The sequence below is a fragment of the Gallinula chloropus genome (genome assembly GCF_964237585.1).
Source record: "Gallinula chloropus genome assembly, chromosome: 1".
Taxonomy (NCBI): domain Eukaryota; kingdom Metazoa; phylum Chordata; class Aves; order Gruiformes; family Rallidae; genus Gallinula; species Gallinula chloropus.
This window is the reverse complement of record NC_140085.1, coordinates 15,263,965-15,291,074: the sequence shown is the minus strand read 5'-3', so window position 1 is coordinate 15,291,074 and position 27,110 is coordinate 15,263,965. Positions and strand designations below refer to the sequence as shown.

The 27,110-nt window shown below is 39.4% G+C and overlaps 1 protein-coding gene across 1 annotated transcript in view; it reads left to right on the top strand.

Annotated features, from left to right (window-relative positions):
* The window catches only part of LOC311195075 (ataxin-7-like protein 1), a gene marked incomplete at its 5' end in the record, with an annotated part of 39,949 nt that extends 14,986 nt beyond the window's left edge, over positions 1-24,963 (top strand). Inside the window, 2 exons of the mRNA XM_084268382.1 lie at positions 24,609-24,713; positions 24,843-24,963. Of these exons, the coding sequence (XP_084124508.1) occupies positions 24,609-24,713; positions 24,843-24,868 (131 nt within the window). The 3' untranslated portion in view covers positions 24,869-24,963. The remainder of the gene's footprint in view (positions 1-24,608; positions 24,714-24,842) is intronic.
* Between the last annotated feature and the right edge of the window lie 2,147 nt (positions 24,964-27,110).

Below are 27,110 nucleotides of genomic sequence, written 5' to 3'. Positions count from 1 at the left end.
GCTCAATCTATTTAGTTTATCAACAGACGGTAGAGGCTACCTGATAAGTCTGTAAGTACTTAGGCAGGGCAGAGGTATCTGACAGTTAGATGGTTCTTTGTCAGCTAGATTAAGGGGATTCTCAGGGCTGAAAGCTGAAGCTAGATCAGTTCAGACTAGAAATAAAGTGCATTTTTCTAATGATACAATTAAATAGGAACAGCTTATCAAGGGATGTAGTAGACTGTTGTACAAAATCCTTGCATAAGGCCCTGGTGCTTTCCCAGAAAGCACCTGGTGCTTTAAGCAGCCAGAAAGCTTGGGTTTGAAGCTAGAATAACATGATGAAAGATCTTCAAAAGGTGTGGAAATTCCATTGTACTGTAGAAAGCTCAAGGCTTCGTCTTTGTGTGAGGTAGTGTTCCTCATGGCTGTTGTTCAAGCTGGAAGTTAACAGCATCAGAGTTCATATTTATCGTTTTCTTTCTGCAGGATCTAGGTATGTGTTGAAAAAAAATCACACTCTCAATTGTCATGTTACAGTCTCAAAGTCTAAATGGATCAGGACTGTCATCTTTCAAAAGTTATGCTTGCTTCAGGAGAAATAAGCTGCAGCGCTTCAGAACCTCATATAGGGAGTGATGACACCAAACCATTGTGGGCATTTCCTTGGCTTTTTGTGTCAGTGTCCTACCTATCAAGAGGACCATGTGTTTCCATCTGATGTCTATTCATTATGTAGCCCTTCCTTTCTTAAGCATTCCCCTTACCAAAATGTCAAGGTGTGCTTTTGCAGGAGACAACTGACAGCAGTCACTCACATCATGAGAGGTCCTGTCCTGAATGGCAGCAATGTGAGGAAGCCTGTTAGCTCTTGCTAAACAATATGCATTTGATATGGCACGTAGATCAGATGACAGCTTGAGGAGAGGAGCACTTCCATCTCTGTGTGCCTCATTCAACTAAAACTCTACTTTGCTACTGCTGGTTGCCTGCTGAGAGAGCACCACACTGACCTGTCAGAAGGAAAAAACGTTACTTTTACTACAGCGACTCTTCAGGGTGCTCTAGGCAGGGTGGGTTCTGCAGTGTGGACTTGTGAGCATGGGACTCAAATACTTCGTGCTGATGTGGGAGTTTAGGGATGCAGAGAGCTGGGACACAGTCCTGACAGCTGCATCCAGGCCATCTTTTAAATTGTGTGCTGGGTAAGCTAGCAGCAAAGTGCATTGCAAATAACACATTTGCAGTCTGAAAAAAATTGAAAGCGCACAAAAAGGTTAGTAAGAACAAGATGAAGGATGGCACTGCAGCATTGCCATATTTATATGCTGAAAATCTACAGGCAGATGTCCTCAAAAGACATGTATACATGTAGACATGTATTTGTATATTTAGAAACTTGTCTGTAATCGTGTTTGAGTTTCGAGATATTTTTTAACCTATTTGGTGATTCAAAATGACCCCCTTTCAAGGCATCAGTTTCATTGCCTCATTTGTTACAGCTTTTTTACACTGTGCTGGGGGTCTTTTGCATAAATTAAAGCTGATTTTAGTCTGTGATAAATTGGAGAATATTTGTCTTATTTGGCTATTCATGTTTTAATAATCTGAAAAATTAGAAGAATTTGGTACTGTTATCAGTCTGTCCTTTGAGTTCCTTATTTTGTCTCAGATGGCTCTTTTACAGCAACTGGTTATAGATATAGAAGGTATATATTATACTCTTTTAAGTAGAGCCAGTGTTTGGGAATTGGCCAATATGTGTGTCTATTAAATGACAGTGTTTTCAGATGAGCCAGTATTTTAGGTGGACTGTTTCTCTTGCCAGGGATGTCTTGGTGAAAATTCCCTCAGTGATTCTACAGCAAAAGCAACAGTTAAAATAAGAGCAAAATCCTCAAACTTGGGGTTTGTATAGATGAAAACTTCCACATGGGTACTGCTTTGAAAGAAGTCTAGTGCTTTAGTAGTGTTGACTGCCAGTATCTAATGTGTTGTTTCTTGCAGGCTTGGGAACAGTTTGCCCCTGTCTGCATTAGCATCCAGGCTGTTTCCTGCCCTGGTCAGGCAACCTGTAGTTGACATCTGCTGTCAGTTAAAGGCTGCTGATGAGCCTTGGTGTGCACTGGGGACAGTGAGTCTGGCTGAACGCATGTTACTTTCATTTGGTGTTACTGGTTTGGTTTTCTCTGCTTACCACCTCCTTCTGAGTGTAACAGTAAATGGAGGGAAAGGAGGTTCAAAAGAAAGTCAAATCTCTGATGTCCTACTGTCACAAAATACCTGAGGTCTGGAGATTATTTTTTTTCTATGAAGGCAAATGAGGTAAACATGATAGTTCTGCATTTAAACACAATAGTTCTGCATTTTAAAAGGGCAGCCTTCTTTTAAGGATAGTGGTTTTACTTTGGCTTGACTAACAGTTTACCCTTTCTGAACCAAGGAACACAGTGTAAATGCTTTGGTAACACACTTGTCTAAAGCACTTGGCAGCCTGCTTAATAAATTAAGCCTCTCAAGTTTTCAGTGAAGTGTCACAGATGGAGAAACAGAAACATGGGGAAGCCAAGTGACTTGTGTTGCTGGAATGCTTTGGTTAGATGCGCCTTTATTTGGAGAGTGTAAGAGGCTAAGGTAGTAAAAAAGACTTAATAAATTGCTGCATGTAATTGCAGCACATGGCACGTTTTCAGTAACATTCCCTGAAGATCTGTATCTTATTTACACTGTGTTACATCTGTACAAAGGCTGCATCCCCCTTTGCCTCCCTTAGAGTAACCACTGATACTTTTACGAAGAGCGGGGTAGCGAAGGAACAGGTACATATGTTGGACCTTGGAGACTGCTGCTGGCAAGTTAAGTTTTATTTCTTCCTTTGTTTAAAGGGAGAAAAACTGCTTTTCCGTATCTCTCCAGGTTTTGCCAAGCTTAGTGGTCTATCTTATGGAAGAGATTTTGCCATCAGAATGGTTGGGCTTTCCTGTTGTTGTTTTCTTTTGTTGTGTGTAAAATTCCGCTGTACGCGCAGTCCAGCGAAGTTTGGTACCTGGCAAAATTCAGGGCTGCACTGGCAGACCCTGCCTTGGAGTGTGTTATTTATACAGGGATATCTGTGGGCTGCACTCTGCTGACCTGTATATTGACACCTCAGATAGCTTTGAATTGGGGAGGGAGTGTGTCCTCAAAATTTGCTCTTAGATCCAAGCAGCTGGCAGAGTAGCAATTTGATGCTAATGTATATGTTCTATAGCTTGAAGGAGGCTTTCTTTCACTTTAGTGTGCATCAGGTCATTATTTTCTTTTTATGAGAGCAAACTGGCCCCGAGTGCTCCTGTAGAGTTCGTTCCTTCAGAGCTGTTTTGCAGCAGGGAACTTGCTGTTGTATGTGATATCTTCTAGTTGATTTTGAGTTGCTCCTGGCATTTTCTGCCTCAGCTTTGCTTTCAATTAGAGGGGTTTGGACAGGTGAAAGGGCATAGAGGGCTAAAGGCGAGAGGAAATTGCCCTGGAGTAGAAGGGTAGGGAAGAGGAGCAGCGAGGAGATTTCTCACTGCTGTAGAGTTCTGGGAGTGTATCTTCTGAAGTCTCAGGGAATGTGTTCTGGCTAGTAGCATGCCCTCTTGCCTAATTTGCTTTATGTGTAAGTGCTTCAGATATGCCTAATGTGAATACTATGGGAGCTTGCAAATTGCCAGAATCTGTTTGAAGGCATCAAGAAGTGTGGTAAATGATTAAGTTTTTGTTTGCTTAGTATGGCCTGAGTTTTGATGGTGTCTGGGCTACTGATGGCTTACAGTTCCTTTGGTATGTGTGTTCAGCACTCTGCATGGTAAAATAGAGGTCAAAGTTTTCATTAGTAGCAGGATAGCTCCCATTATGAATGATTGTGCTGACCTTACACTTCCAAAAAACTTTCCTTTAAAAGTTCAGCATATTGACTGGTTTGAAAATGAGAACGTTTATTTCATTTATGTTTAGAGGTTGCAAAACCTAGAAGTCTTCTGAATGTAATTGAAAGCTATGTAGTCAAATCAGTGCATGTCACTTAAGGAGATCCTTGCATCCTTATATGCACATTTCATGATAATAATATAGTAATACAGTAATTAATAGACAACTTTAGGCCTTGGTGTATTTGTTCTGTAGCGTTAATAAAGTGAAATACGATTACAGTGTGTGAAATAACAGTTGCCCTTAGAACTGGAAAAGTAGTCCTGTATTATTAACATATTTACTTTTTTTTTTTTTACAAAGAAGAAATATTCACATGGGGCTTTAATTCTTTTTTGTATAGTGTATCTTTTTGGTGGAATTTTTGTTGGGATGATTTTATTCACAGTTTCATCAGCCGTTTTGCAACAAGTTTGACATTTTATAAGGCTCTGTTTTCACAGAGGAATAAAAGTCCTTGTAAGGTTATTGAAACATGCAGTTGTAAAGCACTTGTAAATTATCTTGGAATGTAAACAGTGAGTGTGAGCTAGCTATGAGTATGTTATTTTAACAAGAATTGCCCATGTTTTGGTAATTAAGTGGGCATGAGTGATTACGGGTGATTTTATGATTTTGGGGTCTTTTTTTTTCATGGTTGCTCCTTTTTTCTTTTTTTTTACCCCCGTTCTACCCCGTCCCCCCTTCCCCTCCCCACCTTTGACAATGGGAGTTTCCATCTGTTAGTTTCTGGTAGCTACCCTGTTGATACTGAACCAAAATAAATTAATCCTGACTGGTGAAATGGCCAGCTTCTAAACTGTCAGAGGTAGATAGTTACAATGTTCTCCATGCTGTAAAATATAACTTTTAAATGAAACTAAATCTTCCCACTCTATATATGTGAAGTTACAGACTAAGATTTTGAATCCAGTGTTGGATCTTAGTTGTGCCCATGTTTTCCATTGAAATTGTCAGTGTATTGCTGAATCTGATAGCTGATGACTTCAGTAATGTTACCTGTAAAATTCAGCTGGTACATGACATGCAACTGCTGCTACTCAAGTGGTAAAGAAATTGAACTGTAATTAGCAAGTTCTGATTTGTGTTTCTGAAGAATTTAGGATGGTATAGTCAGGAAGAAAAAAAAACACTTTTTTTTGTTATTTACTAACATTAAACTTCATTGAGAAAATGTGGTAATAGTTCAAGATTTTTAATTTGCAACATAATTTTAAGTATTATATATATATAGGTAATGAGTGATTAAGTTATAAAGTAATACTTCAGAAATTAAAGAAACTCATAAAATTGGTGAAGAAATTTATAAGTAAGGTATCCAGACTCCTTTAACTATTGGGTGGTCATGTAGTAACTGAATCCTAGTAACTTATCTGGAGTATGTGCTTCCCTGTATTTAGGTTTTTGTTTTGGTTTGGGTTTTTTCCCCACTCTTGGAGGATTTTTACATCACAGAAACATGTTGTTCTAATAAAAATCTAAAGAGTTCAGCTTTATAAACTACAAAGATTCTTTACTCTAGTGTTCAGAATTGAGATACAAGTTTTAAAGTGTGGCCATTTGACTCTGTTTAGGTATCAGATAATGTACCACACATGAACTTAGAGACTTAAAAGAACAAATGCACTTTGAGGTATGAAACAGGTTTAGGAATCCTCTGCCTATGACAGAAACTTTGAAGATGCTTTGTATTTTTAACATTGTGAAAGAAAATGTATGCTGTGCTTCAGAGTCTTCCTTGGGCAGAGGCTTTCTATCATAAACACTTGAAAAAAAATAAATGGAGAGCTCAACCTTTCTGTTCTGATAATGACAGAAAATCCTTTCTGTCAGAAATTTGTTGGGAAAACTATTTGTGATAATCTTGGAAACAGGATGGGATTTAATTGTGGAGCAGTTGGATAGAGCATTTACAGAAACCTCATTAACAAGGAGTTTACATTAGCAGGTGGTCTCTCATGCCTATCAAAGAGGGCTGTCATGCCACCCACCATGTGAGTGGTGTCCCCTGTCTATCAAACTGGAGATTCAGAATGAAGGTGCACGTCAGTAACTTGGAGGTTTTCTGAGTGATAGTCCAGATGTGCACTTTACAGATGTATGTGGCCATTCCTTCTACTGTGCTGAATGGAGTGTTAGAGCATACTGCTTTTTTTTTACACTCAGGTATTTAGCCTCCTTAACAAACAATATCACAGCCTCTTTTGGTTAACATAGTAATTCTGTCTGACACTATATTCATTTACCCTTCCTTAAATCCATGCATCACGTGGATCACTCCCCCAGCTGCTGCCAGGATCCCTGAGACAGGTACCTTCCACAGGGCTGGTGCCGCAACAGCATAGCATACATAGTGCAGTCCTGGGTTGAGGTAATTGCCTCCCCCAAGACACATACATACCCCTTGCACATTGAACCAGCATCAACTCACACAAGCAGCTCCAAAATATGGTTCTGATCCTCGATGTAGTTCCACTTGAAGATCCTGTGGACAGTTCTCAGTGGATAGGTGTTCACTCACATGGCTACTGTACCGTATTTAGGCTATTTTCTGGTGGGGTTTTTTTCAGAAGCAGAATTTTGTTGAACTCAGTCTTATGGAAAAGCAGTAATACCACTGCGGGTTTTTTCCAGATTAAATGTTGTGATAGGAATTAGGTGTCGCTTTTGCCATTGTAATTACCACATAAACTTTCAGGTGAGTTAACATATATTATGTGTAATAATGGATATACTTATTTTCTTGTGTAAGACTTCTCATCAGTAGATTTGAAAGCGTTCAACAATGTACATAATTCCTCCTGATGTACAGGGAAAGACACTAAGAATTCAAGAAATTTAGTTAAAAGTTTTCCCAGGAGGCAATGAAGGAATGCAGGGTTTGGCTCCTGCTTTGTCCACTGTCCTGTCTGTTGGATTGTGTGGTAATTAGTAAGAGCCCTCCAAGGACAGTAAATGGGGGGTAAGGTTTGTTCCTTGTAATAGTGTGAACGATATTTTTGTTTAATAGGGTTGGTGAAAAGGCCTCTTAAGTGGTCTCTGTCCATGAATCTTGATGACTTTTTATTGCTTTATGATGCTGGAGAGTATCTTAAATGCATGAGACAAGGCAGGGTATTTTTGCTTTTCTCTCTTTTCCTTCTGTCTCTTCAAGGTGATATCACTGCTGAAGCCAGGTACGTGAGAGAATTGATAGTGTCTCTGAATAGCTGTGTCTTGGACTCTTATCTAGGAAACCCACTGCTCCAATGACCCTAGAATTAGGTAAATCATGGAGTAGGAGGCACAGCAGACTTGAAGAAAAGCTGAACAAAACATGGATTCTGAACACGCGTAGAATCAGTCTGTAAACAGAACTGTTTTGTTGATTTTTATTCTTTTAACTGTTGCAGAGTTAGCACAACACTGTAATAGTGGATGAAAGAAATAACTGCTTTGCTACACCCAAATCCTCAGAATAGTATAGTGCTGGGAGATTCCTTCTAAGCAAAGATGACAGGCATCAGGCTGCAGCATAACAAGTGTTAAGTGGTCTGCTCGTGTCAGTGAGCTGTTAGGTGGCTGAGTTTAATCTGGGGAGCTGGGTGTTGGTGAAAGCATCACTTCTGGGCGCAGGTCCTGTCAGCAAATGTTGTTGCTGACCTTTTGCACGTTTGTGCCGAGAACCCAGGCAGACGCTGAGCAGAGCCATTTTCAGCAGCTTGCTTTAATCTTGCTGCAGTTTTCTTTGTGCGTGTTCCTAGGATGCTCTTAGCTCCCCAGTGAAAATGGCTGACCCCTTAGTGTCCTAATCTTAGTCAGGTGTCAACAGCAAGGGAGCTTCTGGGTACGTAGTGCAAGGAAACCAGTCTCAGGGGGCTGCATTGAGAAGCAGGCTCATCACCTCCCTGGTCAAAAGGCTCTGAAACATTCTTACTTTTTTGGTCAGTGTAACACATCTCAAGACCTCAATCAGCCTGCTGATTCTTTGTTATATGCAGCAACCTTTAAAGAGAAGGGCTTCTCAACCTCCAAAATGCTGCTTTGGGGTATTTGAGTTACCCCCGACGTACTAACCAAGTACGTCACTGCTGCTGCCAAATGGTGGAAAGCGAGGTAATGTTGTGAAGAAGAGTGAGCTGGAAGGATCCTTGTAGTAATCATACTTTTTCCTAGTTTTCATCTTATCTTCCCATATTTTGAGTAGTTTGTTCCCCAGAAGTCACCTTTTTTTTCTTGTCCAGGAAATGAACAAACCAGCTCCAAAGACAACTGAAGTCTTTCCAAGCCTCTGTCTGAGAATGTGAAAATGAAATTTTTGCATAATCTTTAAATATTAAATAGAATTACATAGGTGCAGGTCAGAATACAACTTGTGCAGTATTCAGTCTGGCAGAAATTGAAATAGAACAATAACGTGATTGAACTAATAAACTGCTTCTTTCTTTCATTAAAAGGAAAGAGCCCCATTAATAGCTCTTATTATATTAGTGTGTATGCCTTTGAGTGACAATATTAAACTGATGATTTGTAATATAAGTAGGTACTGTGCAGCATAACAAGTGCTGAAGATTTTTTAACTTTTTTGTTGTTGTTGACTGATACAAGTAACATCTCTGCTGTTGCTTTGTTGTTACTTTCTTTTGCTGTTTCAGTACTACTGGATGGGCAGGTTTCTTCACGTTCACACTGTACTTGTTTTAAGTCTTTGGAACTGAAATATCCTGGTATTTCACTGGGGAAATACAGAGTTTCTTTTGTTCATTCTTAAGTTGGTAAAAACTCATAGAGTTTCTTAAGGTCTCTTTTGCCTGACATAGCAGCAACAAAATTTCTTTTTTTTTTCCACTCATCTAATGGGAGCGAATCTCATGAGCGTGTATTGGTAGTGGAGTTTGCCCCTGTATAGGGCGATTGCTTTAACTGCAGAGCTTTATTTTGAGGCTTTAAATCATGATTGATCCTGTACCTGTGACAAACTGTAACTTTGTTAGTAGCATTGCTGGAAGAAGGAGGAATAGGAAGGAAGGGAACACCTCTAAATGTGGCATGTACATAGCCGTTAGGATGTTTGTATTGAAGATTTGATGGACGCTTTAGTGGCATACAGAGTTGTACTGGCTTGAGCTCTTCATGACCATGATAAGGGTTGTGTGCCTCAGAGGAAAGAACCCTCCCTGAGGAGTGCACCAGCCTCTCGACTTGGTTAGCAGAGCAAAACTGCTTTTATCTCTGGGAACAGGGAAGAGAACCAGTACAAAGTTCTTCGTTACCAGACCAGCTTGTCTATACTTAACATGTTTAACCAGTAGGAGCATATTCCTGTCCTGGAAAACGTTTGTGGTGTGTGTGTGAGTGTACTATAGAAATCTCAGTATAAGAGCTGATGATGTATGTATGCGCTTTCTGACAGTAGTAATATTTGACTGATTGTACTTGGAAGGATAATTGTTCTCTTGAGAGCGGAATTCTTAAAACAAGAGAGCTATTTTCTGGAGTTGTGTATTCGTAGAACTAAAGGCCACTCTTAATCTGTGAGAAATACTATTGCCTGTTTTAACTGTTTTGTCTAACTGGCCTTGGGGTAGAATTTTTATATGATTGGACACCGATTAAGAAGTTTCTCATTTATATTTTCATATCCTGTTATCCATTAATAAACTTTTTCTTGTACATTTTTTTCTTTGGCATAAAGTCCTCCAACTGGAAGGAAAGAAAAAAAAAGTGCAGTTGAGGGTACCTCGATCTGCCTACCAAGGAAGAGAATGAAATCTGTTTAATTTGGAAATGTGTGAAGGGAAAAGGTGATCTTATAAGTTTATCTGAAAGTAACTTCTAGGAGAGAGGAGTTCCATGAGAGGCAATATTCATGAAGAGAGGCTGTTGTAGTTACAGGACACTCTACAGAAAAAGCACAGAGAATTGGCATAAGAATTATTTGTGTCCTTTTAGACAACACATTTTCATTTAATATCCAGCTTTTGATTAAGAACATCCAGACACCTTCTGTCTTAGGTGAGAATAGAGTTCTTCAGTTAAAAAGTGTTCTTGGCCTTGACTTTTATTGAAGGGAGAAATAAAGTAACAAAACAGAAGTACCTTTGGCAATGGACTTGGGGGTTGGAAAAAGCCAGGCAATAGTTGGGGAAAAAAATTAGAAATTGATAGATATGGCTACATAGAGAGTGCCCTCTCTAATTTGTTCAGTAAGCTTTTGAATGCTGCAGATTGTTTCGCTTGTAAAGTGTGTATGTGTTATAAATGTCATGACTAATTAGTTTCAGAGTGTGCATCTGATTGCTTTGAGATGCAAAGCATTTAGATATTTGGTTATGTTTGACCTTTTTTTAGCTGTGCTTTTAAAGGGCTGATGGACCCAGAAATTGAAGTTGGCTGTAGAGCAGGTAAACAACAAATTTCCTTATAGTATCTTATGATGCGATTTGCTAAAGGCTAGCTCCGTTTCTCTTATAGCTTACCAGCAAGGTATTGCATCCAGCTGTGATTGTATCTGTTGGCAAACTTGTTCCTAACAAATTTAGTTATACAGCAGTCACCAAATATTTAATGGATGGTACTAATCGCTGGCCATTTAAAACAAAGTAGGGACCTAGAACCAAGTGGCAATGCACACCAAACAGCAGTGATACACACAACAGCAGTACAGGCACCCATAACACTTGATGAAATGGGAACAATATATGGATCCACTCTTCCCGTATGTGGGCAAGCAATGAGATACTTAGTACTTTGTAAAATGACGTAGGTGAGATTAGGGATTTTCTTTTTCTGAATATTTTTTGCTCATTTACTCATCATTTTCCCATGCTAGAAAAATTAGAAGAAACATACTTTCCTGGTAATGCTATCTTTGTTATTAAACTTTTATAATAATAATGTAATAATCTCACTGTTAAGGAGTTAGGCTAAAAAGCTGTGAATAATTTCATTTTTATAGGACTTTTAAAATTCTTAACTTCTGGCCTTACTCAGAAAAGTGGGAGTTCTGTAAAGAACACGTAACAAAAGTTTTATTTGATAATGTTAACAAAGAATATTTGCTGCAGTTGTATATGCCACTTGTGTATGAAAATGCTTCTTTAAATGTTACTAGGACTTCTTTAACAAATCTTTGCAATAGCATCCCAATTGTCATACACCACTTCTAAAACATACCAAAAGTTATCTTATTCATTGCGTGTTCTATAGTCATAGTGAGGTCCCAGCCAAAATGAAGGGCCCCATTGTGGCCGCAGTGTATGGACAAATAGTAAGAGAATACTGAAAGCCTGCAATCTAAACAGGCAGGGCAGACAAAGAGCATATTATCCTGATTTTAGAGATGGGATACTGAGGCACAGAAAAATCTAATCAGGGTCATGCAAGAATGTTGTTCAGGAGCCAGGAATTAAGCCAGCTCTCCTTCAGTCCAGTTGTACTGCCTTAAACCAGAGTCGCTCTTCTGCAGAAGATAATACAGCTTTGCAGGCTAGCGTGTGAGTGCCAGTTGTGTCTTGCTGAGTGTTTATGAAGAAAACACCAGTTGGAGGATTAAAGTCTGCTTCATGGCAGTCTGCACAGAAGAAATAGGAGTGAAGGGTTTTTTCAGTCGTGGGATTTTTCTCCTGAGGACTGCTTGACTGCATAGATAACATGTTTTTGTTAGTGTGCATTGACAAGAGAACGAAAGAAGAAAACCTGCAGTCCTTGTAGTATTTCATTACTACCACTTCAAATGATTGACTTACAATTTATTTGCAAAACTTTATTTCAGTATTTAAAAGATTTCTGCTGTTTTGCTTTACATTCCATAGTCCCCAATATGGCTGTATTCAACTTTTCCTTAACTCCCCCCCCAAAAACAGCCAACCAAAAAAGAAAACCAAAACCCCACCACAAAAAATCCCAGAATGTCAATACAGAGGAGTTATTTTCCTTTCAGACTTTATTTTTCAGATCACTTAATATTTGATCACACAATATAAGATCATTGTAGCTATGGATAAAAATAAGGAAAAAACATTTTAGTACTCACCCTGAGCCACTGTAAAGATAATCTGTAGTACATATGTACTATTGTGTAATTTACAGATGGCTTATTAATTTATTTTTATTTCAAATATTTATTTTGACTTGCACAATGGAAAGCTTCAGGTCTTTGCATGTAGAAACCCCACTGGTTTGAAATCAAGTAATAGCATCTCTACATCATTTATAAATACTTATTGATTATAGTGAGCCCTTAGGATTATTGTGCTGCAATACAGAATACAAATTGACAGTAGTTTATGCTGCCTTCTCACCTTTTCAGCCAGCCACAGTCAGAAGCAACATTTATGGGGAACTGAGTGAATTTCCCTGGTCAGTCTGGTCGTTCCTCGGTTATTCTGGTAACTTCACAAGCACTCAGTTTGGAGGAAATCTCTTATGAATGTGGAACAGGTTCTTGGAGCATATGTTGCTGCTGGTCCTACTGCAGCAGTGCATTCCACTCTTTAACTGTGTCAGGTTCTTCCAGCAGGCCTGGAAACCTAAAGTCTTAGGTATAGAAAGTCAGGAGGGGATTATAACAGTTGCAGCTCTCCCCCAGTTTCGTGTCATGACAGCAAGTTAGTACTTGGTGAATACTTACCCTACTACTAAGCTGAAGTTAAACATGCCCATTCACAACCTTCTTTATCTTTTGTTTCAATTGCTGTGATCTGATTGCCATTCTTGGAACTGAGCTTTGCTGCTTGTGTAAGCCTACCACCAAATAGTATCAAACCAAGTGCTGATCAAGAAGATCAGAAAGAAAGATCAGTGTGGTAACAAAAAGGACAACGAAGCTTTGTAGCACCCCAGATGTGAAGTAGCAGACTGCTATTCAGGGTGCAATTGTTAGCAGTATACTTCCAACTAAATCTGCCTTCAGAGAAGAAAATTTGGGCAGATCCAGGTCTGCTGGCACCAGTCTATAACCTACATTAATACAGGCTCTGTAATAAACCACAATACCTTGTATATAGACAGCTTCTTGAAAGAATAATTGTTCTCTGTTACCATAAAGTAGGTATGTTTTCCCATCTGTCAGGCAGAGATGTATTCTTCAAATTCTGCAGGTTCTGCTTTGAAGGACCTGGAAAGCATGTGTTTTTCCACTGACTCAAGCACCATTTGCCATGTTAGCTGGATTTGGTGTCATGGAAATCACCTATGTTTTGGATGGATACCAGGACAGCTGTACAGGTATAAAGTAGATGGTCATCATCACAGATAAAAGGGAGTAAGTCTCCTTGGCATTCTTAGCCAAACTCTTGATGCCAGACCATTAAAAAGTTAGTTCTGTGGTAGGAGTATTTGATTGGTCTATCTTTCCAGGAGAAGATTCCTCAGTTGTCACAATGTGGTGGTTTAGCCCTGGCTGGAGGCCAGACGCACACCAAAGTCAGTCTGTTACTCCCCTTCTTAGTTGGACAGGGGAGAAAATAGAAATTAAGAGGCTCAGGAGTCAAAATAAGGACAGGGAGAGATCATTCTGACATCAATGACGTGGGCAAAACAGACTCAACACAGAGTAAAGAGAGAAACTACCTAATTTATTACACTACACTACAAAGAACAGTGAAACCAGAGTTGGGAGTGGGATCACCAACCAGATCTTAAAACACTTTCCCCCCACCACTCCCTTCTTAGCAGACTTTAGTCAGAATTTTGCTGCCTTCTTCCCCCTGCTCACAGTACAGGGGGGCAGGGACTGGGAAAAAATGGGGTTCTCAGTTCCTTCTTCATGAGCTATTTTCCTTTTCCAGATCTTAAAACACCTCTGCCTTGCCCCCCGCCCTGCTCACTTCTTAGCAGACTTCACTCTAGTCATGATTTCACTCCCTTCTCCCCGATCGCAGCACAGGGGGGCAGGGACTGGGAGGTGGGGGCTTCGGTCAGTCCCTTGCAAGTTGGTTTCCCTCTAGGCCGGGGAGGGGGGGCCAGGGTGGGGGAGGGGCATTCATTCCACACCCTCTGCCTGCTGCACCATGGGGTCTCACCCACAGGAGACAGTCCTCCATGAACTTCTCCAGCATGAGTCCTTTCCCACAGGGCTTTATCTCTTTATCACAATGTCTCTCAGTCCCAGTCCTCCACGGCGTTATAAGCCTCCCCCAGCAAACCTGTTCCGATGCAAAACTCTCTCTTACTCATCTCTGTGTTTCTGATTCTCCTCGTGGCTGCAAGTGCTGACAGGGGCTTATCCCAGTGTAGGGTTACAGCATCTTCTCTATGTCTCCACCTGCTCCATCCAGCATGAAGCCCTTTGACGGGCTGCAGGTGGGGTTTTTTTTTCTCCTGTGTGTGGTTCTCAGAGGCACTATGATTATCTCTAGCCGCGACCTTGGCCTTGAATTGTCCAAAGTTTACACTGAGGCTGGCAGAAAACTAACTGCTGCTTACAAAAACAGTCTCAGCAGCACAGCCTTGCAAAACTGCAACACACAGATACTGTATTTTCACCTTTGGCTCTAGACAGACTAATATATTTGCATTTCCAGGACTCTAATGATTTGCAGATGTCCAATATCGCACAATTACATGATAACAGAATGGTAGGGGTTGGCAGGGACCTCTGGAGATCTAGTCCAACCCACCTGCTAAAGCAGGATCACCTAGAGCAGGTTGCACAGGATAACATCCAGGTAGGTTTTTAATACCTCTAGAGAAGGAGACTCCACAACCTCTCTGGGAGCCTGTCACCCTCCAAGTGAAAAAGTTTCTCTTCATGTTGAGATGGAACTTCCTGTGTTTCAGTTTGTGCTTGTTGCCCTTTGTCTTTTCACTTAGCACCACTGAGAAGAGTCTGGCTGCATCCTCTTGATATCCACCCTTTAGATATTTATAACCATTGATCAGATTCCCTCTCAGTGTTCTTTTCTCCAGGCTAAACAGACTGAGCTCTCTCAGCTTTTCCTCATATGAGAGATGTTCGAAGTCCCCTCATCTTTGTAGCCCTCTGCTGGACTCTTTTCCGTAGTTCCTTCTCTTTCTTGAACTGGGGAGCCCAAAACTGAACACAGAACTCCAGATGTGGTCTTACTGGGGCAGAATAGAGGGTGAGGATAACTTCTCTTAGCCTGTTGGCCGCAGTCGCCTTAATGCCCCCCAGGCCTTCCTGGCTATGAGGGCACACTGCTGGCTAATGGAGACTTTGTTGTCCTCCAGGACTCTCAGGTCCTTCTCCACAGCGTTTCTTCCCAGCAGGTCAACTCATTAATGAAACCCATTAATGTCTCAGGCTCCAACAAGGGTTGCTCACTCCACTAATGAAGGACAGCAATGCCAAGCCATTCGTTCCCCCACAGCCATCATCAGCTGTTGTAATGCCAAGGGTGAAAGCTGAGAAAGGGTCCCAGGTACCTTCTGCACTGCCTGAGTACTTCTGTAGCTTAGAAATGTAAGAAATACTGAAGGAAAAAAAAAATTATAAAAAGTTTCCTTGCCTCTGTAGTATAGTTGGCGAGGCATCAGACAGCTTAACCATCTTACAGCAGAAAACCAAAAGCTGGAGTACTGTGTATTTATGTTAGTTATTGTGGTTACTTGCAGACCTGACAGCTCTTCCTGTGTCAAGGTGTGCTCTCCCAGTGGAGAAACTGGCAGAGTCCACCTGCTGTAGAGGTCTGAGAAAGTATGTACATGGTACAACCCTCTGTTGCTGGAGGTTAAACATCTTCATTCAGGAGAGCCATACATCAATCTGAGATGAAATTTAGACCCATCATCCTTGAAGGATGCTGCTTGTGCTGGCAAGTCTCGTTTGCAGTGAGACTTCCCTTGATACATGTTCAAGGAACAAAGAATTGTTCTGTTGCTATATAGTAGTTCACGGAGACTCTAGTCAAGGTACATGATGTTTGCTCTGAATTATGAAGGAGACGAAGATGATTTGCTGCTATTCTTCCCCTTACGCCTGCGTATGGGAAGCTGAGCCATCACAAGTCTAATGCAGAGATTGATTAATCCTCTTGCACATTCTCTATCCTTTGTAAGTACATCTGTGTGCAGCCACACTCTCCAAGGTTTTCAAGTGCTGGATGTGAGCATCTAAGGGAAATCCATCATTTCTGTAGACTAAGAAAGTCTCCTGGTCAGGAGTTCTTTGTCATGCTCTCCATACTCACGAGTCTGGGCACAGTTATGCTGCCTGTTTTACAAATGGGGTGTCACCTCTGCTTCTGCATATGGAGTGCATAGTCTGGATCCTTATAAATAATATATCTTTTAATGTTTCTCTGCCCTTAGTAATTTAATTTCTGCTGTTATTTAATAATACGGTTGCTGTCCTGAAGATTTCCAGACATGGGCAGGATGAAATTTGTAGCTGGAGGTGATATCTTTAATCGAACTAACTGTAGCTCGTAGGACAACTACAGACATTTTGGGGCACTCATCTTCTTAAAGCCCAAAAGCCAGATCTAGCTGTTTACTGAGTGGTCTCATTAAAGATACTGTCCACGTTTACGTGACTCTTCTAGCTTGCCTTTAAACTTATGAAAGGCGAATTCTTCCTTGTATTTTGCTCACCTTGATTTTTGAGGCAAATTATTTAACTGCTGTGTGGAAGGTTTGGGATGTTTTACTTTTCTGTCTCTCTTTAGAACTTACTGTGCTTAGCTAGTATTTATTAACAGTATTTTCTTCTGGTTATTGACTTCATGCAATTTTGTAACAGGCTTATAAGCAGCTGCCCTAGTTCCTGGAATATGTTGTTATACAAAAAATGTGAGGCAGCTTCAAATCCAGGTTCACAAGGAGGATGTTCCTTGAGACACTTTCTCTGAAGTGTAATCTAATAATTGAAAAGAAATGTAAGAACAGTTACAAGTTTGTAGGTAGTAGTTTGACCTTACCAGAGTTGTTCAGTTGCCTCAGTGTTCATATGTTTTGATTAGACTTAACTAGCTAAATATGGTGTAATTGAATGATGCCCATTTCAGTTACAAGCATGGGTTTTATTGCCCATCACCCTGCTAAACTGTCTTTTGCCCTTGTCTTTCATTCCTGTTCCAGTCTCAAAATTCTTCCATGCTCACTTGCAAGAAAAGGGCCAGTGCTGAGAGTGGCCAGGGCAGGGAATGGTCTGTCTTTGTGCCAGCTCGTCCTTTCCAGGACCATTCCCTGTCACTCTGGTCCTGGGCTGTAACAGCCAAATGAAAATGTTCTCTAAACTTAGATCAGTATATTTTAGCAACTTTAATGTTTGTGTTCACCCTGTAGTATGATCTTTGATGATAACAAATTTAAAAGAATGTGTTAACTAAAATTCTCATAACCTTCTAAACAGACCTCAGTGGTGTGTGACCCTCTCTTAATGTGCACTGGTTTCTTAGTACTACCTACATCCTTCATATCTGAAATGAGAAGGCTCTTTAACTGAAGGACAGGCAAGAAAGCCAGTGTATTCAGGAACTGAGAAGGCAGAAGTTAGCCTGGCTAGTTACACTGCATAAAAAAAAACCCTGAAAAGCTAACTGGTTGAAGTGGGAACCTGGTTTTAAAGATCAGTTCAGTGATCTGAAGTGTTAGAAACAAAAGAGTTCTGTAAAAGGAGGTGATATACTTCTGAACATTTTTATATGATACAAATTAATACATTGTTTACAGCTTTCCTAACTGAGAGGTAGCTTTATTTTTACAAAGCTTCCTTTGGAGCCAAGTGTCTTCCTTTAACATTGTGCAGACACCTGTGTGTCAGATTTCAGTGTGAGCTGTAGGGGCTCTGCTGCTCCACAGCTGTTCTAACTGGGTTGGCTCCTCTTGGTCCTTCTGCTCTCTGATTCTGGGCTCTGCATTTCCTTCCCCTCCCTTACGCTCGCAGTAGTCTTCATTCGTTTCTGCAGTAGGGCAGCTCGGGGAAATAGCATGTCAGAAAACCTTTTCCTGTTTTGTATTGTCCTTCCTCTTGTTACTTTGCTCCTGGTTCAGAGTTGTCTTGAATTTGACTCCCTTGTGTAATCAGTTAATTGATGGTACAAGCCCAAGGGAGGGGCAGAAATATGAAGCTTGTAGTGGAAAAGGACTGTACCAGTGCCTAACTGTGATCAATGTAAGTTCTTGTGGAACTGCAGCCTCACTTACTATTGAAGCAGAAAATTTCAAAACAATGTTTGAGTGTCAGACAGTGTTACAGAAAGAAGATTGTGACAGAAGAAATTAAATGCCTTTGCAAATACAAAGGAATAGCTGAGCAGTTTACTAGTTACTCAGTGTTGGAGGCTGTACTTTATCTGAGCTGTGTACAGAGAGTGAAATAAAGACTCATAAGCAGATGAGCTGTCTTCTGCCTACCCCAGGAGGTAAGGGGCCGTGTGCCTTAATATAAGCAAGTTTTAAGAAGTGGGTTTTTCAAGAAGGAAAATCTTCTCATTAGCTATTGTCTCAGCCTCTAGGTATCTTAAGATGTGAAAAGCTGAAATTTCATAGGTATGCAGCATGATTTCTAGGCCTGTGAGTTTGGGGTTTGCTCTTTGAGTATTATTGTGATTTGTTATTCTGGTAGTCTGGGCGATGCTGGTCCTGTTTTGTTAAATTACTTTAAACTAGGATGGAAAATAGCCTACATACATTTCATAAAATTATTTAGACTTGTGGAAGAAAAATTTTGTTACCTTTTCCCCATATTTTTTTCTTTTTTCTGAAATATATAATGTCTTATGCAAACTAGTAATGTCAGTGATGTATAGCTTACTTTACAATCCCTTCCAAACAGATTGTCATTACGAAACCAATGCAGATACTGTTAATCCACAGTATTTGTTTAGATCACTAATTCCCAGTTAGGAACTTACGGGGTTTGTTCGTTGTTACGGTTCTTTGTGAATGGAAGGCACCACTTCCATATTCAATGTAGTTTCAAAATGCCTGGATAAAGGTAGTGTAGTACATCATCTTTCCAAGTTGTTGGGGGTAGCATTTCCTGTATAAACTATAATTAATGAAAAATTCCCAACATTTTTTAGGATTGCCAGTATCCTCATGATTGCTGTAACCTGGGAGGCAGCATACCATTCAAAGTTACTAGTGTGGTTTAAAGGTGTCATCACCTTGACACTTCACCACACTGACCATTTCCTACTTTTTTCCCCTGCATTTTTTTTTATTTCATTGCTGTTGTTTCATTTATTATTCCTGTTCTTGAAAAGTCTAGTATTTCTGTACTGACCCTGAAGTTAGCCATGGTTTGAGCAGGAGCTTGGAATAAATGACACCCAGCGATCTCTTTCAGTTTAAATTATTCTATGATTAATGGCAACTGTGACTGGCATTTTCAGCAGTTAAATGCAGTTTATTCTGGCTAACTAGTTTCTGAAGCAACTTACTGACTTTTTGTGTGAAAAAGGAAAAAACTGAAGGAAAACCGTACTTGGGGAAGAATAAAGCTGCTGTTAAATAGAAAGAATACGACATGTTTGACTGCTGTCTGAGTAATACCCTGAAGACATCTTTATATTGTTTCACTTTCCAGTTTTAATTCACCATTCAAATTATTTAGTTTTTAAAGTAATCTCAGGTGTAAAAGTAATCTAATGCACTGAACGGTTTTCTGCATTCCTCTGTTTTTTTAATGATGGACAGATTTGTTGCTGGTGTGGACCAAGAGGGAAATATTGAGCACATTTCTAGACACAGAGTATAAAATTTTATCTCCAGGAGTGGGAGAAACTACATGGATTTGGTTTTGTCCATTGCCATTTTATTCAATTTCCTAGTTTTTGGGGTTTTTAACGGTTTTTTGCTTAGTTTTAAACCAGTCTGCCTTGTATAGTCTTTCTCTCTTCTTTCGTCTGCCCCCTTCCCTCTACACATAAACTTCACTAATATTGTTCAAAGCAGGCTTTGTGTATATATTTAGCAGAGCAACTGATACCTAAGAGAATGCTTAAAGTGTGTATAATTTATAGCAAAAGATCGTCATTAAAATTTAATTTCCCACACAATATTATGAGGTCTTACTCTTAGACAACCTTAATTTTGCAGTGGTTTAGATTATTTCTAGCTTGTGTTTTATTATACAGTTGAATGTAAATGATTATGAATTATATAACAACAGCGATGGAACTTCATATAAGTCATCTGGCTTTGATTGTTACTAAATATAATTCCTTTGTGTGTGTTATTGGAGAAGATAAAAAGTCATATCTGACACCTGTGGTTTTGTGTTTGTGCTACAGTTTGCAGAAGCAGTGTTTTTCTTTTGTTTCTATGGTATTTGTAGTTTTAATGCACATTTTACCAAGCTGATATCTTCCACAACTATGTCATACGGCTACAGCTGTCTTTCGGTTTGCTGGTGTTAGTAATTTAAAAACTATAAGCAGAAGTTATATTTATTTTCCAAGCACCATAGCAAAGTAATATTTGGTTTAAGATTTTAATCTGGGAAAGTCATATTTCTGACAGTCAGCATTCACTGTCTCTGATTTCCACCTATCTTGCATATTTTTCACATGGTACAGGACACTCTTGCATCCTGTTAGTCACATAGCTCATTTTCAAGCAAGGCTTTTGTTGGTCTACAGTGTCAACAGACATGGCTGGCCAAAAGATTTATTCTTGAGGTGATGACGATTTGCTGTTGCAAGGTGTGGGGTATGCATAGATAACGCTTCAACAAAGTGTGAAGGTACTGGAAAATAAGTTATCTGTTCTTTCTTGCCATCAAGAGTCTCCTTCAAATCTACTGAGGGCATCTTCCAGTAAAATGCGGTATCTGTGACTGGGGCCACAGACTGCTTTTACTGAGCGGAAGGGCAGGGCAGCACTTTCTGTCTCAGACCCGTAGCTGTCTCTGCACACAGGGAACAAGCAGACCACGGGCACTGGTAGAGATCCCCATGCTGATCTGGGGTGAGTGACTTTGGTCTCTGATCCTTTTAGCAGGGAGCCAAGTTTTGGTATAAAGACTCTTTTACCGTTGCTCCTCAGTCTCTTTATGTTGTTTGCAGGGGTTTTTGTTCTTTTGATACTTATTTCAGTACTGTTGTGATAGTGGCTCACCTTATTTGCCAGTTACCTCCTGCATTTTGCAGTTGTCATTTTCCATGAAGAAGTCTTTTCTGAGCTAGCTTTGGAGACAACCATTTTCTTCTTCAAGATTAACCTCTCCTGAAAAGCTTAGCAGTACTGCTTCTGCCTAGGTAGGCAGGGAGGTGTGATTTTTGCCTTTAAAAGACAAATTTTTGTTTGTAGGGGCCACTGTATTTTTTGCTGCATGTACAAGGTTTAGTTTATCAGAGGGCTATAATCTGATGTAAGAATGACACTAGTGTCCAGAATAACCCTTCAGTCCTGGTTGCTTTCATGCTTTCATGCTTTTCATGCTAGTATTGAACAATTCTTAACAAACCCCAAGAAAACACATATAAAAAGATACATAGTTGCTTGTATTTTCTGTTTCCTTTTTCATTTCAAACTTTCCTTGCTTTTTTCTTTGTAAATTCTCTGATCTGTATTACATTCATGCACCTAGTAAAGCATGTCCCCAGTTAGAATTTCAGGTGAGGCAATATTAATGCTTTTTTACGCTTTTAATTAAAAAGTAATCTATACTGTGTAAGTGCTTATAAATCATGATCTTAATCATGAAAACTGATTTGTGCCAATCTTGTTAACATTGATGAACTAACAGAGTTAGTTGAACCTGTTTCGAGTTAATGAATTTTCTTCTTACGAACTCCTGAATAGTAAGGTTTTTAAGAGATCCATTGAAAGATAGTGCTTAAGTTTTTAGCTATTCTCATCCAATAATAAAAATTTGTGTCACATGATTCCTATTTATGATTTCCAGTCTGTCATCTTGTGTCCTTGAGATTCTTGGACTAATTAGAAGTAGACTTTTAACAGATAGCTGACAACTTCGGTTCCTATCAGAAGACTCACATTTCCAATACATGCTTCTATGTCAATTGGGCAGCTACAAAACTAAAAAACCTTTCCAGAGTGCCATTTCAGGATGTCACTGACTCTGCATCTGTGCATCATTTTGATGTTGTATTTCTCACAGCAGCATTTTGGTGCTACACACTTGTGCAGTGTCTCTGTATCTCAACTTCTGCCACCTCAGTAACATAAAACTTAAACTGGTGCCATTTACCCTTCAGTGCAGCAGTATTTGCCGGGGTTGTGCAGTGACTTCACAGGTACCAGAACTTTCCCTTCACTGCTCTGTCTCCTTGACAGTGTCTGGTGAAAACATATGTGACTTTGTGATCCTGTGAACTGACCTGATTTCTTATTCTATGTATGTCCTTGGATAGTTTTCTCTGGTATTAATAGCTTATGTGTTTTTATAAGTTACTTTTTACAGCCAGATTTCATAAAGACTCAAGCCTCGGATGGACTTCGTATGCCTCAGAACTGGGCATATTTTAAAGGCTAGTATAGAGAGCTGTGAGGGTTAAATGGACTTACGGAATTTAAAATGGGAAAAAGCTGTGATTTTTGTCTTTGTAATGGGGAAGGTCTGTATGTTCTCATAACAAGATTGTCCTGGACCATTCAAACAACAGAAGACAATTTTGAGCTGCTTTAACCATTGTAAAAATATTTCATAACTGTAAATAAATGCATACTTTTGAGCTGAGACTTTGTGTCAAATTACACTGGGGGGAATATTCCTCTCTGTGGACTTTACAGTGCTGGTAGTGGAAATCTGTAGGTTCTGATCACAAATACCCTTGGCTGAGATTTGCCAATGTAAAGTGAATTTTTTTTTTTTTAATTTATTTTTTTTTTGGTAGAATCACTGACTTGTCACACTAAACCAAACAATATAATAAACGGTTCGGGTTTTGTTTGTTTTACTAGTAGGGAGGATTTGGTTTAATCCAACTGTGGAGTTTTGGCTTCATCACTAACTACACCAAGAAATCACCAAAGGAATTTATACCTCACCACTGCCATTCTTTTAAATTTAAGTTGAATGTGTTGATCACAATCATCTGGCTGTAATGTGTTTAAAGGCTCGGTTAGTCCAAGACTGGCACTGCAAAGGGGTCACAGTTGGTTAAGGTTTCAGCTGGTGTGAGCAGTAACCAAAACAGACTTTTGGTTTGCAGGGAATAAAGGAACAATTCACGTTGCGTCAGGCTATGAAATACCTGCAGGTTGGTGGTGCTGGTTTGTGCCCAAGGATGCTTGAATGAGCTTGTTTGGATCTGTGTGTGATATTGCCTGCACTATGGTGGGAGGGTTCCCCCATTCCTCTGTGGGGTTTTGGGGGATGGGGGGGTGGGACACACACGCCTGAAGACATTTTGCACTTCATCATGCCAAGTGCTGCCATTACAGACGATGGTGTTACTTGCACAGCAATGCAGGCCAGGATAGAAATACTTAGGAAAATAGTTCGGGGGGCAAAATGTTTGCTTTGGTTAAGAACTAATGAAATAAAGTAGCTGTTTGAGTCACTTTTTGAAAGAAACCACTATTTTGGAAGAAAAGTACAACTTCAATGAATAAATCCTACTTTTCCATTATGTTTATCAAACACAGCTGCTGTTGTGCATGTTTGTCATCACTGAGGGTCTTCTCCGGTCTCTCCTGTTCATAAGGCGCTCAGTTCAGTCTGAGTCAGAAGCCGCACTTGCAAGTTCTGTAATAGATGTCGGATGTTGCTGAATAACTCTGGAATGCCTTTTCATGGCATCTTTAAATAAAGATGTCACTGCCCTGTTCTGAGAGGTAGTGCGATCTGTGCGGCGGATACTCAGCACGGGGTTACTAATCCAGGAACACCTTTGTTACAACACTGGGCGTGGTGAGAGTGACTGGAGTTTCTGCCCTCTGAGCTGAGCTGCGGTGGATGAGTATGTGTGATTGTTCTTAAGTTACAGCAATGCAGAGTGAAACAAGTTACCTCACTTGTCATGCTAGAGCTGTGAGGCCTTCAGTAGTAATTTAAGTCCATTTTACTCTGTTTGTAATGGCTTAAGAATGCATGTATTGCATGATGTGTTTCAGCTGAGAGGGACAAGTGCCTGTCATTGCCTGAGTGGACCCAGCTTTTGATTTCATGAAATTCTTTTTGCCTTCACTGAGAAGTACCTCAGTAACCATCTGTCTTTTCCCAGAGTTTTTGCTGGGGAAAGAAACAGTGGGACATTTGAGAGGGACGTTCACACGATATCAGAAATTCTGTGTTGTGACATCGGGTTCAAAAGAGGGATGACATTCCTGACTGCGTTTTAAGCTGTAGGATCCTTGGCCTTTGTTATTGTAACTAACTTTTAAGCAGGACACTAGGTGTCTGTAGTCAAGCTTGGGATATTGTAATGTGAAGCACAAATCTGTGCATCATGGTTTCTTAAGGGATCTTTAGGCAGAGATTTTAAAAGATGCATTCTTTTCCTCTTTCAACAGTTGGTCAGTACAGAAATGCTTATTCCACTTCCTGGAAGTGAGTGTTAAAACAAACGTGTTTCTATGTGTTCTGACTCAGACTGAGGGATGAGACTGCAGTATTAGTATAGGACTTTGAAACCTAGAAAAGGGTAAAAAAAAAACCCTGCTTGATACAGTAAGAAGCTCTGACAGAGCACTGTATAAATTTGCTTTGTATAAATTTATATAACAATAGTGGCCCTGCAGTATTTTCAATTTTTTTTCTTAATATATATTTAAAGCATAATTTCTAATTCTTGTATATATTTTTAACTTTCCCACAGATATGCACTTATTTGGCCATTATCCAGCTCATGATGATTTCTATCTTGTAGTGTGCAATATCTGCAATCAGGTAGTCAAGCCACAGGTTTTCCAGTCACACTGCGGTAAGTGAATGTTTTCTTTCCTGAATTAAAGTGCCAAATGGCGTATGGTTCTTTCAAGAATCATTGCATACAAACATGACAGAGGCATTGCAGATACACTTTTCTGGTTATCTTGTGTTCTTTCCACAGAAAATTCCAGCGATGCCTTCAAATAAGCATATTTCCTGAAGAGGAAGTTAAATTAGTTGTTCTAGAAGCTGAGCTTTCCAAATTGAACTTGTTACGCTAAATTAACTTACTACAACAAAGAAATCCTGTTAGCTAGATACTAACTAGCCTAAAACTATTAAAACCTAGCATTTGATTGTCTTTATCAAAGCTGCAAACTGTGAGGGCTGTGATACCGATCTACGTTAACTAGAAGTTGGATGTTAGGGATTCTTTTCTGATAGTATTTATACATGGGTGTATATAGGGTTTATATTTATCATAAGGTTTAATTTTTTACATAATTGGCACATTGAGTTATATTTGTTAAGATTTTCTTGAAATATGTTTGTTTGAGAAGCTTCAGGAATTTATTTCTCATTTGGTATGATAACATCAAGGTGACAGTTTTTATGTTGATTATGTGTAAGCAGAACTACTTGAGTTAGAATTCTTGCTATTGATTAACAATATACTTTCAAATATTCTTTGAAAAATTTAATCCCGAGGTCTGGTTTGTTCATTACTTCTCCAGTGGCTTATTTGTTCTTTGTCCAGTGGTTTGATTCTGTGGTGTTTTGCTGTAGTGGGGGTTTTTTGTTTGTTTTTTTGTTGGATTTTTTTTGTGGATTTTTTTTTTTTTAAAGGATTGCAAAATGTGACTGGAATGGCTAGCTTTGCATGAGGTTTAATCAAATTCCATTTAATCAAATTAATTTGAAGGTGATTGCATAATAATGAAAGGTAACTAGCACTGAGGATGGAATCAATTAAGTACATTAAGGGGAAAAAAAAAAAAAGAAAGACTCAGCAAGATTTTCCTTCCCTACATGCAGCAAAAAAGCTTCACAAATCTTCTGCCCCTTTCAGTCTTCCCGACAGCAAAGCAGCTCATGAGAAAATGTAAGCTGGATGACCAGAGAATAAAGTTTATTTACTTTTAAAGAGATACTGCCAAAATATTACCTTAGATTTGTGTGGATAGGCTGCTAACAGCCAGCCAGGAAAAACTGCATTCAAGTTGAATGGCAGTTGTCCAACTTCCCCACTGCCTTTGGGCCGGATTGAAATAATTGTGAAAAAGTGGTAATAGTGAAATACAGTATTTGTATCCAGTGAATAAGAAGAGATCTGAAAGTTTTAGGTATAGTGGGAGAATTGCTAATTTAATGGTGGGGACAGGTGTTAATTTCAGTGTATAACAAGCTGTCCTATTTTTTTCCAAAATTTGTTTCTCACCCATCTCATACCTGGATTCTTCCTGCCCAACTTCATGTGTCTTATGGTTGAGTGATAGATAAGCTTCACTGCATATGTAGTCTGGACACTGTAACAGTGAACTGGTGCATAAATAAAGGATCTACCAGGGAACAGAAGAACCTACATAATACCTTGCTGTAGCTTTCCCCAGTTACGCTGTGTCCTGGACATGGCCTTTGGTCTGGTGAGCAGTATGAAACTTGGTCCTGTGTTCATGTAGGAGGCACATAGAATGATGTTTCTTCTAGATGAAAGTATTTTGTGTTAGAAGGAACTTTTTGAGCACTTTGGAAGTAACAAATTATTATCAGTGTTAGTGTGTTGCCTGTAAACTGCCAGGATCCTGGGAGTCACTGTCCTTTTTTTCTTTTTCTCTTTTCTCCATTGCTTCATCATTTATACAATTCCTTTTACCTCTTCATTATAGCAATCTTGTCACACTGAACAATTGAGCATTAAATTCTTATTTGCTTGATTTAAGAGCCTAAGGTCAATAAAGACTTTTAAAAAAAGTAGACTGAATTAAAAGAAATGAAGAATACTGAAAATAATTGACCAAAGGTGTTGCCTCTTGAAGATTGCACTTTGTCTAGTCAGACTTGTTTCAGGAAAACTATGCTGGAATCTTGCTGAAAATCCTGTGGAACAGTTTGTATAGATAAAATATTTTGGTTTAAAGAAGAAACAGAAAACAATATGCACTAAAACCATATAAACAAGTTTTAGAAGAGAGGTTTATTGGACATCTTGGGAACTATTGTAAAATAACTTGTAATTTAACAGGTTAATTTTTTGAAAATAAAAGTGCTACATGTTGTATAAGTGACACACATCTACTAACATGTAATTATTTTGATAAGGAATGAGTACAATCTAAACAAGATCTACACATGGATCTCTAACTGATCCGTAGTTGCATTGTGAGCTGCTTGTGGCTGAAACTTCTCATACTTGGATGGTATCAGTAGTCCATTGAGAAAGGTCTGGAGA